The sequence below is a fragment of the Dermacentor andersoni genome, chromosome 9 (assembly GCF_023375885.2).
Source record: "Dermacentor andersoni chromosome 9, qqDerAnde1_hic_scaffold, whole genome shotgun sequence".
Taxonomy (NCBI): domain Eukaryota; kingdom Metazoa; phylum Arthropoda; class Arachnida; order Ixodida; family Ixodidae; genus Dermacentor; species Dermacentor andersoni.
In genome coordinates this window covers 113,403,925-113,419,571 of record NC_092822.1, presented here as the reverse complement: position 1 = coordinate 113,419,571, position 15,647 = coordinate 113,403,925, and the positions used below count along the sequence as shown (strand labels likewise).

General features: G+C 45.5%; 1 protein-coding gene across 2 annotated transcripts in view; it reads left to right on the top strand.

Annotated features, from left to right (window-relative positions):
- LOC126529608 (putative protein kinase C delta type homolog) overlaps positions 1–15,647 on the top strand; it is a 647,502-nt gene that overhangs the window by 411,952 nt on the left and 219,903 nt on the right. For both annotated transcript variants that reach the window (XM_055069906.1, XM_050177127.2), the window contains one exon: positions 14,352–14,481. In XM_055069906.1, coding sequence (XP_054925881.1) covers positions 14,352–14,481 — 130 coding nt within the window. The remainder of the gene's footprint in view (positions 1–14,351; positions 14,482–15,647) is intronic.

Sequence of the window (15,647 nt, the reverse complement as noted above, 5' to 3'; positions counted from 1 at the left end):
CCTCGCAAAAAAGACGCTCGACACTCGCAAGCAACAACCCGGTGAATCTTATACGTCGTACATCGAGGATGTGCTTGCTCTTTGTCGACGCGTGAACACGGCCATGACCGAATCAGACAAGGTTCGCCACATCCTCAAAGGCATCGGCGTGGTCGCTTTCAATGCCTTAGCCATCAAGAACCCCGCTACCCTCTCTGATATCGTCGCTACTTGCCAGCGCCTTGACGAACTCGAATCAGTATGGTTGCAGCCAGACACCACTGCAAACACTACCGCCGACGACCCTACGTTACGAGCAATGATAGGCGCAATAATTCGAGAAGAGCTCCAGTATCTTGGCTTAGCCACAGGGCTTATGCCTTGTCATGCCTCCGATAACATTCTGCGAGACTTCATCAAGGAGGAATTGGCGTCAATGGCTGGTGCAGCGTAAACGGACCCTCTAACCCCTAGGGCCCCATCAACGTACGCACAAGTAGCCGCCGCTACTTCAGTCATCGTCCCACCGATGCCTCCAAAACCAACACCGGCTCACATCGCTTCCATTACTACCAGCGCACCTACCAAACCAGCCATCCGCAGTGGCGTCCTCCTCGTCCCATCTGCTACTACTGCGGTTATCGTGGCCACATAGCACGTTTTTGCCGCAAGCGCAGGCAAGACGAGCGTCGCGGATATGACGTATCGCCCAGAGCTACTTTCCAACGTCGAGGGAGCTTCCATGACCAACGCCGTCCTTATGGTCCACCGCGCGGACGCTCTCCATCGCCTACTGTAGCATCCGAGACGGCGCACCGTCCTGCGAGACGCCGCTCGCCGTCACCCCTTCGCCGCTCTACGTCCCCACTGAGACCTGCTTCTCAATTCGCCAAGCGTCGTCCGGAAAACTAAATTATGCAGCTTTTGGAGGAAAAGCTGCATCGAATGACAGGACAGAAATTCCTCCATCGCGTCCGTACAATGTGATATTGGTTGTAGTAGAAGGTGTACAAGTAGAAGCTTTAATAGATACGGGTGCTAGTATTTCAGTTATTCACCGTGAATTGTGTTCGCCACTTCAGAAAGTTACGACCCCCTATGATGGACCTACGCTATTCGCTGCTCAAGGGGCTGCCATTCGACCTATCGCCATGTGCACTGCTCGTATTTCCATCGATGGACTTCTGCATTACGTACAATTTGCAGTGCTAAGCTCGTGTGCCCAGCAGCTCATATTGGGATGGGATTTTCTTTCTACGGCCTCCGCCTCCATCTGCTGTAGGCAACGCGTTCTCCACATGACCGACACGACCTATTCACTTCATGCAGATGACGCACCCCTTCACTTGCTTGCTGCAGAAGATACTGCGCTACCTCCTCGCCATGAAAGCATCGTTACTATCACGTCTGATGTGATTGACTGCGGTGACGTGCTCGTATTACCATCTGCACGCTGTCTTGCAAGAGGGATAGCCTTTGCATCAGGGCTCGTTAGGTTTGATCATGGCTCTGCACTTCTCTACGCTACAAATCCGACATCCGAAAAGATTCTCATCCCTAAAGGCACTACGTTGGCTTGCGCCACTGAATCGGAGTCTATATCTGTTCTTTCCTTTAAACCAGCTTCCTCTGAAGGTCCTTGTACCAAACGGGCCGCATCTCCTTCAGCTCTTGCAGCTGCCATCAGTTCCGACCTGACACCTTCGCAGTCACAACAATTGCTTTCTTTGCTCCAAAAACATGAAGCTTCCTTGGACGCGCATTCAGCTTCGTGGGGAAAGACTTCGATTACGACGCATCGGTTAGAGACAGATGGTACATCCATCGTGCGTAGTACACCATATCGCGTATCACTAGCCAAGAGGAAAGTCATTGACGAGAACGTCACCGACATGCTCCAATGAACCATAATACGGCCCTCTCCTAGCCCTTGGTCTACCCCCGTTGTTTTGGTTCGGAAAAAAGACGGCTCTGTTCGATTTTGTGTCGACTACCGAGCACTTAACAAGATCACACGCAAGGATGTATACCCGATGCCGCGAATAGACGATGCCTTGGATTCCCTGCAGGGTGCCGAGTACTTCTCCAGCATCGATCTGCGTTCCGGCTACTGGCAGATACCTATGCATGAGGACGATAAAGAGAAAACAGCGTTTTCAACACCAGATGGGCTCTACGAGTTAAATGTCATGCCATTCGGCCTCTGCAATGCGCCCGCAACGTTAGGAGCGCATGATTGACACCGTTCTTCGTGGCCTGAAGTGGAAGACTTGCCTGTGCTATCTGGACGATATTGTTGTTTTCTCGTCAACCTTCTCTCAGCACCTGCAACGTCTGAATGAAGTTCTCACGTGCCTTGTCAACGCTGGACTTCAGCTAAACACCAAGAAATGCCATTTTGCGAGCAAGACGATCAAAGTTCTAGGTCACATTGTGAGCAAAGATGGCATTCGTCCTGGTCCTGACAAGGTTTCGGCAGTTCAGCACTTCCCTCGTCCCGAAAAGACTAAAGATTTGCGTAGTTTCCTAGGCCTCGCTTCCTATTTCCGCCGATTCATACGGGGCTTCGCCTCAATAGCGTCTCCTCTGCACAAATTACTGGGTTCTAATGTTCCCTTTGTGTGGTCTCCCGAATGTGAATCTGCGTTCGCCCATCTGAATCGCGCTCTCACATCTGAACCAGTACTACGCCATTTTGATGAAGCTGCTCCTACCCTCCTCCATACGGATGCTAGTGGTCACGGAATTAGTGGCATTCTCCTACAGCGAGACGACACTTTAGGTGAGAGGGTCATCGCATACGCAAGTCGCGTTCTGACAAACGCCGAAAAGAATTACACCATCACGGAGCAGGAATGTCTAGCTATCGTTTGGTCTGTGCAGAAGTTTCGACCTTATCTTCACGGCCGCCACTTTACGATCATTACAGACCATCATGCATTATGCTGGCTTTCAACGCTGAAGAACTTGTCTGGACGACTTGGTCGGTGGATTCTTCGTCTGCAAGAATAGGACTTTACTATTAGCTACAAGTGCCGAAAAAAACACCTAGATGCAGACGCGCTTTCTCGCTGTCCGCTTCCTACGACGCCATGCAATGGACCTCCAACTACCATCCGTGACAAGCTTTCGCTCGATCCCTCCTCAGATGCTTTCTTGTTGGCCACTGTCGACGAGATGCCTCCACACGACAACAAATCCTTCCAATTTCATCAACTTGCCGACTCTTACTGTCGGCGCGTCATAGACCACCTTCAAGGAGCTTCGCGCCCGCCTATACGCCCGCCTTCGTCGGCAGCTGACGCAATTTAAGATTAACAACCGCGTCATGTACAGTCATGTCTATCACCCTGACGGTCAACGCTGGGTTCCTGTCCTGTCACGCTCTCTGCGTGCTCATGTCCTGCAGGCTTCTCACGACGACATGACTGCTGGTCACTTTGGTTTCCAGAAAACCTATGACCGCATCAAAGGTCACTTCTACTGGCCTGGATTGTCCTCCAGTGTAGCGAGGTATGTCGCTTCCTGCGCCCTATGTCAGCGTCGAAAGCTCCCTACATCAGCTCCAATCGTACAACTGCAACCGGTTCCTTGTCCGTCGCAACCATTTGAGGTCGTTGGCGTTGACCTGTATGGTCCTCTTCCTGTGACTCTCACCGGTAAACGATGGGTTGTGACAGCCGTTGATCACTTGACACGCTACGCCGAAACAACTTGTGTGAGTTCTGCCTCAGCCTCTGAAGTTGCTGCATTCATACTTCAATCCTTAATACTGCGTCACGGTGCTCCTCGCGTCCTCCTGAGCGACCGTGGAAAAGCATTCCTCTCGCAACTACTAGACGAAGTACTCAGAGCCTCGGGAACCACCCTCAAGACTACCTCCAGTTACCATCCGCAAACCAACGGCCTCACAGAGCGATTTCATCGCACGCTGTCAGACATGCTAGCCATGTACATCGACCCGGATCACAGAAACTGGGACGCCATTTCGCCATTCGTGACTTTTGCATATAATACCGCCGTTAAACGCACGACCGGTTACTCGCCATTCTACCTTGTCTATGGTCGTTCGCCCTCTTCCTGTCTTGACGTCTCTTTCTTCGCGCTAACTGTCAATCGATGTCCTTCCTCCTGCGAAGAATATGTGTCCCGCATTCTGCGTTGTCGCCAGCTCGCCCGCATCAGCACCGAAGCACGGCAACAGGACCGCAAGCAGCTTTACGACGCCTCTCATCGCGTCGTGTGCTTCCGCCCTGGCGAGGAAGTGCTACTCCGGACACCAGTTCGTACTCCTGGCTTGGGTGACACGTTTCAGCTTCGGTTCATCGGCCCCTACAAAGTCTTGGAGCAGACTTCTCCAGTGAACTATCGCGTGGAACCAGTTATTGTTCCAAATGACCGCCGCTGCCGCGCCGCTGAGATTGTCCACGTTTCCCGTATGAAGCCTTTCACGAGACGTTCACCGCCCCTTTGAATTGCGGCCAGGATGGCCGCTCTCCCGCGAGGGGACATTAGTGTGGGAATTTATAAGCTATTCTTTGTCATCTGTACATGATCATCATCATGTGGGGTTCATATGGGGTTCTTCTTCATCATCGCTTGTGGGGCTGGCTCTCGAGTGTGCTCCGTGCTGTGGGCGTGGTCGGTCCGCCCAATCTTTGACGCGGAATAAACGTCGTGATAACTGTTGCATCACAGTATATATATAGTCATATCATAAAAAGCTAACACTTTGCTTAATGTGAAGGTTGTGGGATCATTCCCCACCTGCGCAAGTCGTTTATTCGTCCGCTTTCATTTCCATTAATTGATTGTTTCTTTATTTCGTTTATTAAGAAAGTAATTTCCCTTATGCTGTCCTTGATGTCCGTGTTTGTTTGCTTCTTATGATATGATTAATAACAAATGGGCCCCTCGGTTAACCCCATTTCTTGTTTATTTCATAACGAGGGTCTCGAATCCGGCAACATTGATGCCTTCAGGTAGCATGTGTGGGTTTATTGACCGGTTGCCTTCACCCAAAAAGATCACGTTCTCGGGACTCCTGCGGCAGAAAGGATGTTTCACGTCCGCCGCCAAGGTCTGCGAGCTGTGGTGCTGGCTAACACTCCCAGGGTTCTACTAGAAAACACGAATACCCAAGAAAGTGGATGGGGAAACGGCGCCATGGTAGCTCAGTTGGCAGAGCATCGCACGCGAAATGCCAAGGTTGTGGGATCGTTCCTCACCTACGGCAAGTTGTTTTTTTATCCACTTTCATATCCTTTAATTTATCGTTTCTTTAATTCGTTAATTAAGCGCAAGTAATTTCCCCTGTGTTGTCCTTGGTGGCAGTGTTTGTTGGCTTCTTATGATATGACTAACAAAAATCGGGCCCCTCGGTTAACCCCACTTCTCCTCTTTATATATATATATATATATATATATATATATATATATATATATATATATATATATATATATATATATATCTGTTTTCTTTAACGTTCAGCACGCATGAGCCGACGTAACATATGCAGGCAAGAGATGACGAATATTTTGGAAGACGTATTTATTTAAGGTTTTTGGCTGGGGGACCAGCCTTCGTCAGAGTAAGGGTATTGTGATTGTACTCCGACGAAGGCTGGGCCACCAGCCGAAAACGTTAAATACGTCTTCCAAAATGTTCGTCGTCTCATTCCTGCATATATATATATATATATATATATATATATATATATATATATATATATATGTATATATATATATATATATATATATATATATATATATATATATATATATATATATGTTGATATTAGGCGAAATACGATAGCCGCCGCCTCATAAAAATCTAGGATCTCTTGAGAATCATGTATTTGACGAAGAAAATATACACATGTTCCCGTACATAAATGGCACCCCTTTGTTGCGTACTTATCTTTTGCTGTCTCTCTCTATACGCTATAATCTTTGATCATTTATTTGGGATTTTATGTAACTTGAACCAAGTTTCAAAAAAAAAAACAGTACATTGTTCGGGATTCAGACCAAAATCACATTGCTCGCAGTCTTCCAGGGTCACACAGAATATTTGTGAAGTGTGATTAGTTGGCCAGTTTGATAAGCTCAACTCTGGAAATTTTAAATTATTCATTGCAGCGAAAAGTTCGAACTGAAAAGTTGTAGAACGTTCCCAGAGGTGTGTACTGAAGTTGTTTCCAAAACAATAGCTTTTACGCGGTTTTATTTTACAGGCTCTACAGAAATTCTGAGAAATATGCAAAACAAGTTATGACGCCATTCAGCGCTTGCGCGTATAGTTTGAAACGTTATCACGTTATGACGTCATTCAGTGCTTGCGCGTATAGTTTGGAACGTTATCAAGTGTGTTTTCAAAGAAGGAAGCCCGCATGGTCTTTGTAAATGCAGTCAATTGTGTTTATATGAATTTTAAGCGTCAGCCAGTCAACGCAGTACGCTGGAATAGCATTTCTTTTTTTTCTATCAGAAAGTTGAAGGAGGCCGTGGGTAAAAGATGCTACTTTGATTAGCTTGGCAAAAGGCCACAGCCCGCTCAGTGCAACACAATCGGCAATAGCAGTACGCGCGAGACACTCTACTAAGTCTCAAAAGAGAAGTCAGCAAAAAAAGAAAAGAAAAAACCTAACAAAATCTGTAGATTGACGCAAAGTCTAATGCTTGTCCCTATCATTTTGAATAGGGACCGATTTCTATCCTTACAACGACGGTACCATGCAATCTACGTCGTGTCGCCAGGGTGGCGGTGCGGCTCGCGTGTTTTTACAAAGGCCACGTGGCTTTGATTATATGGAAACACGCTATAGGCTGTTGCGGGACAGCGGTGCAAGCATGGGGTGGCGTGATTTCCTTCTATTTTAATTTTCGGACTTCGCTGCTCCGAAAGTAGAACCGCGTAAAATATAACGCCATGAAAACAGCATTGTTAGGTTTATTTTCTGAACACACCGTGCAATTTTTCTTTTGCCTGTGTGCTAAAACGAATAGTTAAAATCTCGAAAACTAGACTAATTAGCTAATTCCACGTCCAACAAGTACTCGGGAAGGCTCCGAATAATATGCGTGTTGTTCTCATTCACCTATGATATACAGCTTTCTTTGAAGCGTGCTTCGTATATCATGCGGAACAATGTGTATTCAATTTATTACATTCTGGTGTTCTACATGCCACAACCACTACATGTTTACGGGGCCCGCCGTAGTGGGGGACACGAGATTAATTTTGGCCACCTCGGTTTCTTGCAGCTGCGCCCATTGCAGGGACACAGGCGTTTTCGCATTTCCGTCGCATCGATATGCGGCCGCCGTCGCCGGGATTTGATCCCGAGACCCCTTGCTTAGCAGTAAAACACCATAGCCGCTAAGCCATCGCGGCGGGTATCAATCACAGTGGCCCTGTATGCCTAACTCAAAGGGCAAAGGCAGACAGGCGTCTTAAAAAATCCTCGAAACGCATCACTTGCTTAATCACAGTTTCCTCCTCTCTAGACAGAGGGCGCTACGGGCCAAGAGACGCCTATTTCGTTTCGAAAGAAAGGAAGTCTGCTTAGCGACCTCCATGAGGCCACCTAAAAATGCGCGAATATCGCCTTTAAATGTCCACTTGGTGACAAACACTAATTTTTTTAAAGCAAGTGGGTAGCTCGATCTACCTATGTTATTATTCAGGAGCCGCAATAACTGATATGCCTTCTCGACTTTATAAAGAAAACGTGCGCCCTTATGCTTATCTTGGCCCCAAACAATGATCCTCATCTGTCTTGAGTTCCCTTTCTTTAACCGGCTGCACGTGCTACATGTGGATGCCAGTTTGTATTTGTGTGGTTTGCATTTCCCGATGTCGGGTCGTGCGGTAAAGCCTAATTTACAACTAAATTTTGCTGTGCTGGGTCTCAAATTACAAACGGTCTTTCTCTGTTCAAACAAGGTTACGTTATTAAATTTTTCTACAAATTGCTGTTGTGGTACTCTATGATGTCTAATCATTTTTGCTGGATTTTTTCAAAGAATGCTGCAGTTTACTAACTATGCTAACACGTAAATTTAAACCAATATGCTGCGCTTTCCAAGTTCTGCGGGATTGTCCGACGCTGATGCGTCACATTTAGAAACAAATAAAATTTAACAGACATGTCTTGCGGACATTTGTGCGATATTACTTTTTAATGTTGCTTCTGGAAAACGATGGGGTACTTTCATTTTTAGGGGCAAATTGTATAAAGAAATACATAGAAATAGTGCGAAAACATTTTGACTTGACTTTTGTGTGAACGCAGGCGTTGCTGCATATGGCTCTGTGTTTGTAGACCATGCATGGGAAGGGTTATCATAACGAACGTAGATTGCTACAGGAAAAAAAAAAGACAGGCAGTTTTAACGACAAACTGGAATCGCTGAGGTCTCCGACACATTTGTGCGGGCGTTCATTTTTCCCCAAACAGAGCTTCTTTTGACTACTGCGCTCTACACTAACTATGCTTTGTTCCCGGCGCACTTTAGTTGCATTTTAAATTGGAGTTTATTCCTTACACTTAGGAAGACATTTCCGAAGGTGGCAGAAATTCAAGGAAATTAATGCCCGACAGAGGTCTCTCACACTGCACACTAGTAGCGATAGAGCGCATATGCTAGAAAAAAAAATTGCAACAAGAGAAAAACAAAAGTAGCGCTTAGGTTAGATCACAAAATTGCCAGTAGTTCCAGCAAATATGCGGAGAAAGATATCGGTTCAGTTAGGTAAAACCAACCTAAAACCACATAATATACGCGGGAAAGACAAAAACGAAACTAGCTGTACATGTCTTGTATCCATGGCGAGGTTCAGTATGCTACAAATCCCGTACATCGCCTGATTATAGCAAACCGGTGTGACAGGGGATACCAAAAGGAAAATATAACATTATGTGAATTTGTATTGGAGGATATGTGCACCGCGGCCACAGATCTATCGCTACGCATTGCCCTTACATAATGGCCAGGCCTACTGAAGATATTCGGCATAATATAAGCAAATGATTTTTATTAAAAACACCGATACACGGACGAATCTCATTAATGCGGACTCTGTGGCTACTCGTATCTTAGTCTCAAATCATGGTGAGCTAGCTGCAAGAAAATTGAGCAATGAATGGCTCTTTTGAAAAAATAACGCGCTCCCGAGGTAACCTCGGGAGCGCGTTAGAATCGTGTGCTCGAAGTATCAGTGCATTAAAAAATGCCACCTAAACGAATTCTTAGGTACGGGCACTTTCGTTTTGCTGCAGAATCGGCTGACTGAGTGCACCACCCCGAACGCCCTCTCGGAACGACGTAGAAGCATACGCAGAAGCAATTGGAAGTTACATGCCTCGGCGATCAAAGCTTCTTTACGTTTCCGAACTCATTGCGTCCCGCCCGAGAAGTTCGAAAGCAATCATACATTTTTTTTTTCTTTTCTTCATTTTGAGCGCTTCCCCCCCCCCTTTCCTCTTGAGGCAGTTTTGCGCAATGCCAGGAATGCGAAGCTTACGGGAACACGGTCGAGCGTTTGTGTCACTGTTCATTCGAAATACACGAGCCCCGTTGAGTCTGATGCGACCGGAGCACCGTCGAGGCACGCATTCCTCGGGCCAGGCCTAGCAAATGCCTGAGCAGCTTGAAAGCTTTCCTTTCATGCACCGACGTGGACCTAATTCCTTCCGAGTGCCAGGACGCATCTCCGGCTCTTCGGTGCAATTGGAGCACGTATAAACTTTGATACTCAGACATTTCATTCAGTTCTAATTCAGTTTCTCATACTCCCTTTTCAGCGTCGTTTGCTCACCGGAATGTATATTCGTAAGGACGATAAGGTATGCGTTGACATGCAGTCGAGCATCTCAAGCCTCGCGCACTTAATGTACTTTTTTTTTTGTCATGTCCAACAATAATCTTTGACAAGAGGGAAAATATGTGTGGAAAATGCTTAGGCCTGTTTGTGCTACCTCACAAAAATCTATCACCAAGTTTCGCGCAACCACGTTTATTTTGTATCTATCCCATCTAGCGCCAAAAAAGAAAGCATGGAAGCTGCAAACATTTTAATGTTTGTGTCTCGATAACAATGCAACATTGTGCGACAGCACTTCAGGTCATGTCGCATAAACATTTTTGCTGGAGGAATAGACTGATATCCTTGAATGTCGCCCAGACTATAAACTTGAACGCCTCAGGCATTTCAAGGAAATTGTGCAATGTATTCACAGCTAACATAAGACTTCAGATGGAAAGCGGTAAAATATCTGTGAGAAAGGCATGTTGCAAGGCGCCGTATTTTATTTCACTGCGGATCAATGCGTGTCTGCGAGAAATAAATAAACAAGGAGGAGAAAGAAAAGGTAGTGATTAACATGAGAAACCTTGTCAAATTGCTTCTAGTACATGGCATTATCGTGCTCAGCAATGTCGGAGGTTACTTTAATAATAATGAAGTCCTAAAGTGATGATAAATGGCTTGATGACAAAAATTTGGGATGGCTGTTGGCCGTCTTGAAGAAGCAGGCTTCGCTAGGAATAGTTGTCACAAGCACAATGTGTCACGAGAAAGAACCTTACCGACGAATAAACATGGGCGTCAGCGCATATGAAAGGCATTACAGCATGTACTCGCGTAATACCTACTGACAACAATTTCTTTTTATGTCTTTGACTGGTGATCACACCGTAAAATACTGCTGAAGCAACAGTTGCCTGCCTGTAGCGACGTCATTGTAGACACCCAATTAAAATAGTTCGGAACAGAATCAGACGTTCAATTACTATAAGTTAAAATTAAATTGTGGGGTTTTACGTACCAAACCCACTGTCTGACTATGAGGCACGCCGTAGTGGAGGACTCCGGAAATTTCGTCCGCCTGGGGATCTTTAACGGGAACCTAAATCTAAGTACACGAGTGTTTTCGCATTTCGCCCCCATCGAAATGCGACCTCGTGCTCAGCAGCCCAACACCATAGCCACTGAGCAACCACGGCGGGTGACTATAAGTTTAGCTAGTGTCTGCAAATAAATAGCTTTTGCTGTTCCTGGTTGGGCCGATCCTGTGCTCTCATTTGAAAGGTTACCGCTATTCGGAAGTAACGTTTTGTTTAAGCGGGCAGCGGCTGACGCAACAACCTCGATTTAAGTCCACTTTATTTTTTTTTTTTCTATTTAGAACCTAGACCATCCTGTCAGTAAACTTTCCTATCCTACTTAGCACGCTCCCCAACTTCGCTTCAATTTCTGCCTGAAAAAGTGTGAGCACTGTGCGAATAAATACGGTACTAAGTCATGAACGGTGGCTTTCTTTTTACCTTCAGTCACAGCGTACACATCTGTGCTCGTGAATTATTTTCGCCAATTCTGTCCAATAGAGCCACAAAAGAAAGAACCGCAAACGTTAAACTACGTGTGAAATACTAGCCCGCTTAACCACCCTAAAATCCCGTTCATTTCAAACTGTATAGAGTGCTTCTGCGCACGACCAATTTACTTCAAGCCGCTGCCATGCTTGGCGAGATCTACGATGTTCCGCGCTGTGTACGCGATTCTGAAGGAATACTTTTTACTTCCTCGTAATACCGGCAAACAATAATTACCTTGGTCATGTGATGTTGGTCGGCGATTCAAACATATTTTGTGAGAAATGAGATGTCGCAGTTTCACCGGAAACGCGAGGCATTGATAGCAATATCAAAATATTAGACAACTACATGGAGGACCGCTCGTAGCTTTATCGGCTGTATACACTGCAGTAAACATTCGCTTTCTGCTTAAATGAACAAGCATATTGCCACGTGCGCATTGGCCAACGTGAACCGATCTCACTCGATAAGCGCGAACACTCGTTGTCAGAACGCTGGCGTAATGAAGAGTCTCAGCAGCGGGGAGGGAATGGTCCGTGCTGCCTCTCGCCTCTCCGCATTTCTGAAACTTGAGGTTACGCGACAGCCAACAATAGACGCGCCCGGTTAGACAACACCCACGAAGCCATCAGCCGTTTATGCTCCCCAGACTTTGCACCCACCGCAGATGAGGGCACGTGGTCCACGTACACGTTCAGTTGCGCCATGCGTAGCCATGACCGCGCTGCAGCAGCAGACGCGCGCTGACCTGCCTAGCCACCCCTTCGCGCATGCTTAATCACGTGGCTTCTGACATTGTCCGCGCGAGAAGATGGCGCTTATCAAGCCATTGGCATTCTCGGCTACTCCTGGCACGTTTCTGCTAGCACTCACGGCATACAGTGCGCGGGGCATGATCTTAACGTACTTAGACTTAATACAGAAAGCTTCCTTGGAGTGTCCATATAAATGCTATCGCAATGAAATACGCGATGGCTGAGTGTAAAAAAATTGAATTTAATTAATGTGCAATTACAAGGTCTCACTAGAAGATGCACGAATATCATCCTGCCATCTTGATTCTTTCAGTGAACTCTAGAGCAGACTCATCAAAATTGCGCAACTCTGACAATTTTTGCAGTGCATGCACCGTAACTCGATTCATAAGGAGCTATCTTTAGAAAATTCTTTTGTATAATGAATGCCTTCAGCTAAATATTTATCCTAAAGCTGCCGCAAATGTAAATAGATAAAGCATAATATGAAGACAATATTTGCAAAAAAAAGTCTTGTGGGAAATCATAGCTTCAACTTTAGGTGAGAGGAGACCGCAGCGCGAACTAGGTGTGAAATGCGGGTAGCTTGTATTCTAGATGTAACTGCGATGAAGTGGAGCTGGGTAGGTTACTGTACAGAGGAGATACCGGATAGTCTATCAAACCAAGTGAATGAATCGAGAAGGTAATTAGGCGCTATAAACGGCAAGGTTATATGGAACGCTAGGTTAGAGAAATTTGCACTGATTGAACGTGGTAAGCGACCGACACCGGACTAACGCGGTTAGAAATTTCTACCTGTGGCCCTTGTCTTGCATTGGAGGCAATGAATTTAAGTAATGACGATGATGACCGTGATCATTGTTTCGACCATACTTAAAGAGAGAATGTTTTTTTTTTATAATAATAAGAACGCGATCTTGCTCATTTCATTCAAGCTTAATCTGTGCAAGATAACTTTCGTCAATATAGTTAACCTTGGCGTCGTATTTGCTTCCTTCAAGGTCCAATTCCTAACAGTGTTGTGTTAAAATTTGCAACGACCACGCATGTTCAAAGTGGTTACGTCGCCGAAATGGATGTTACTATGCATTAAGGGTTCTCTATAGTGGGGCAGTTTGTTACCTAGTCGGTTGCTTCTTCACGCGTTTTCCATAAATGCGGGGCACTTGAAGATAGCCATAACTCGACGCAAAGATGCTAACCTTTCCTGGCATAGAGACGACGTGGCTATGCGTTAATCATCGGATATGTCCACGCTATGCAGCCATCCTCCATCTTACTTATTACTAATACTTATACTAATGACGGCGTCATTCCAATACATGTTACGGAGTTTAAGTACCTCGGTGTAACTCTAACATCAAATTTAATATGGCGCAAGCAAGTTGAAATAATCTGCAATAAGGCTCGTCGAAAACTCTGGTATCTCCAACGCACGTTAAGCAGCTCGACAAGAGAATGCAAACTGACTTCGTACAAAACTTTGGTCAGGCCAATACTAGAATATGCATCGGTTGTTTGGTCACCTCAACTCAAGCACGACATAGCTATGTTAGAATCTGTCCAAAAAAAAAAGCAATCAGATTCATTTTTCCTCGCTATGACCGGCAATTCTCGCCTACTTCGCGTGCGCAGGTTTTAACGTTGCAATCTCTCGAACATCGGCGCACATGCGATCGCTTTGTCCTTCTGCATAAGATAGTTCACACCGGCTTGAGTGTTCTGGAGCCCATTTCTTTTGTTGCAGCTCCTGCACGCTGTACTCGACGATCTGATCCCCTGAACATTGTGCCCTTCAGGTCGAATCTTGATTGCTTTAAGTTTTCCTTCTTTCTGTGGACGGTGGATTTATGCAATAAACTTGATGGGTCTCCGCGCAGACTCGGTACTGAGCATTTTCAAAAAGAATTGCGCAATCATGTATTCGGTTAACGTTTTCTTGTATTATGGTGAATTTTTGATGAATGTATTTTTAATTGCATTTTTTTTTCCATTATTCTGTATTCTCTTGCTATGTCTCAGAAACTGAGACATCAGTATTTGTAAATTATTATAATAAAAATAAATAATAAACCAATCGTCGCCGTAACGCATTATCACATCTGCATTAGTCAAACGTAGCAAAATCTTGTGCAAGTTGATGGTAGCATTATTAAACCTAAGGACAGTATTGACTTCATTTCAAGCACGTCCAAACAGCAAACTCATTTCATCTTGTCCCTCTTTTTCAAGTACCTCCGGGAGCGGTTCAAGATGGATGTGCCCCACCGGTTCCGGGTGCACAACTACATGAGCCCTACTTTCTGCGACCACTGCGGCTCGCTTCTCTACGGACTCTTCAGGCAGGGGCTCAAGTGTCAACGTGAGTTTGGTCTATATTCTTATTTTCCTTTCGTATTTCAGATGCTTGCGTCTTTAAGGAAGAGAAGGCAGTCTTCCATAATGCACGGCCTCGGAAGTAATTTCTTTGGCAACAAACCAGTGGATGTCTGTGAGGGCTAGATAATAAACTCTAAAATCTACAAACTCAGGAAAATAACGCTCTCAAAGGTGGATTGGATGTCGAAACACCTTTTCTGCACTCTGACTTTCTCTGAAAATTTTCAAAAATGCATGCGCTCGTTAGCATAACACCCTTAGTGCACCCTTTTATTAAGTTCAGGGTGCTAGAATGGCTGTTTGTGCGGAACATACAGCTTGCAGAATTTACCATCTAGACAAATTTCCTATTTAGACAACTGCCCCCAAGGCACTAATAAATAAGTTAATTATTGATTTTTTTCGTTAATCAGTTTTCTAAAGCTATCGTTATCAGCCGCAAAGCACGTACACCTCGCCTAGGAACTCTCCTGCAAAAAAAAAACGAAGGAGAAGAAGAAGAAGAACGCCACCGTCACTGCGCTCACCACTTTTTATCGAAAATATGTAGGGTGTAAAAGAACACTTTGTATAACCGACTGGCTCTAAAGGACAGCCCTTAAGGGAAAATAACTTCTCTTAATTGAAATATAGACACAACGCGAATGAAATGAATGAAAATGAATGAAACTTAAAGAAGAAAGACAACTTGCCGCAGGTAGGACGCGAGCCCATGCATCTGCTGCATTACGTCTGCGGTGCTCGATTGTTTTTGGGGATGCTTGAGAGAAAGGAGAAAATCAGTTATTCTTTGATTAAGCACAATAGTTTAGTGAGCTTCAGATAGCTAATTACTTCATGAGATACTATAGCATATTCACCCCTGTTACGCGGTGTGTGATGAAGGCACGCATCTTCAAGCTCACCAGGAAGCTGCAGGTCACGTGACGCGTTCGCCGCGCCCTAACAGGGTCGAGCACGTCGTGTATTCTTGATTTAACGAGTTTTAAGGCATAATAAAACTTCCGCTTGTTCTACGAAGTCCCGCCACGTGATTGTCACGTGATTGCCCGTCGAAATGCGCCATTTTTCCTGGCCGGCGCACACAAGCTTCGCGTGCACCTATTTCCACAGCGCGTGCGATCTCCTTAATTACATTAACCAAAAAAG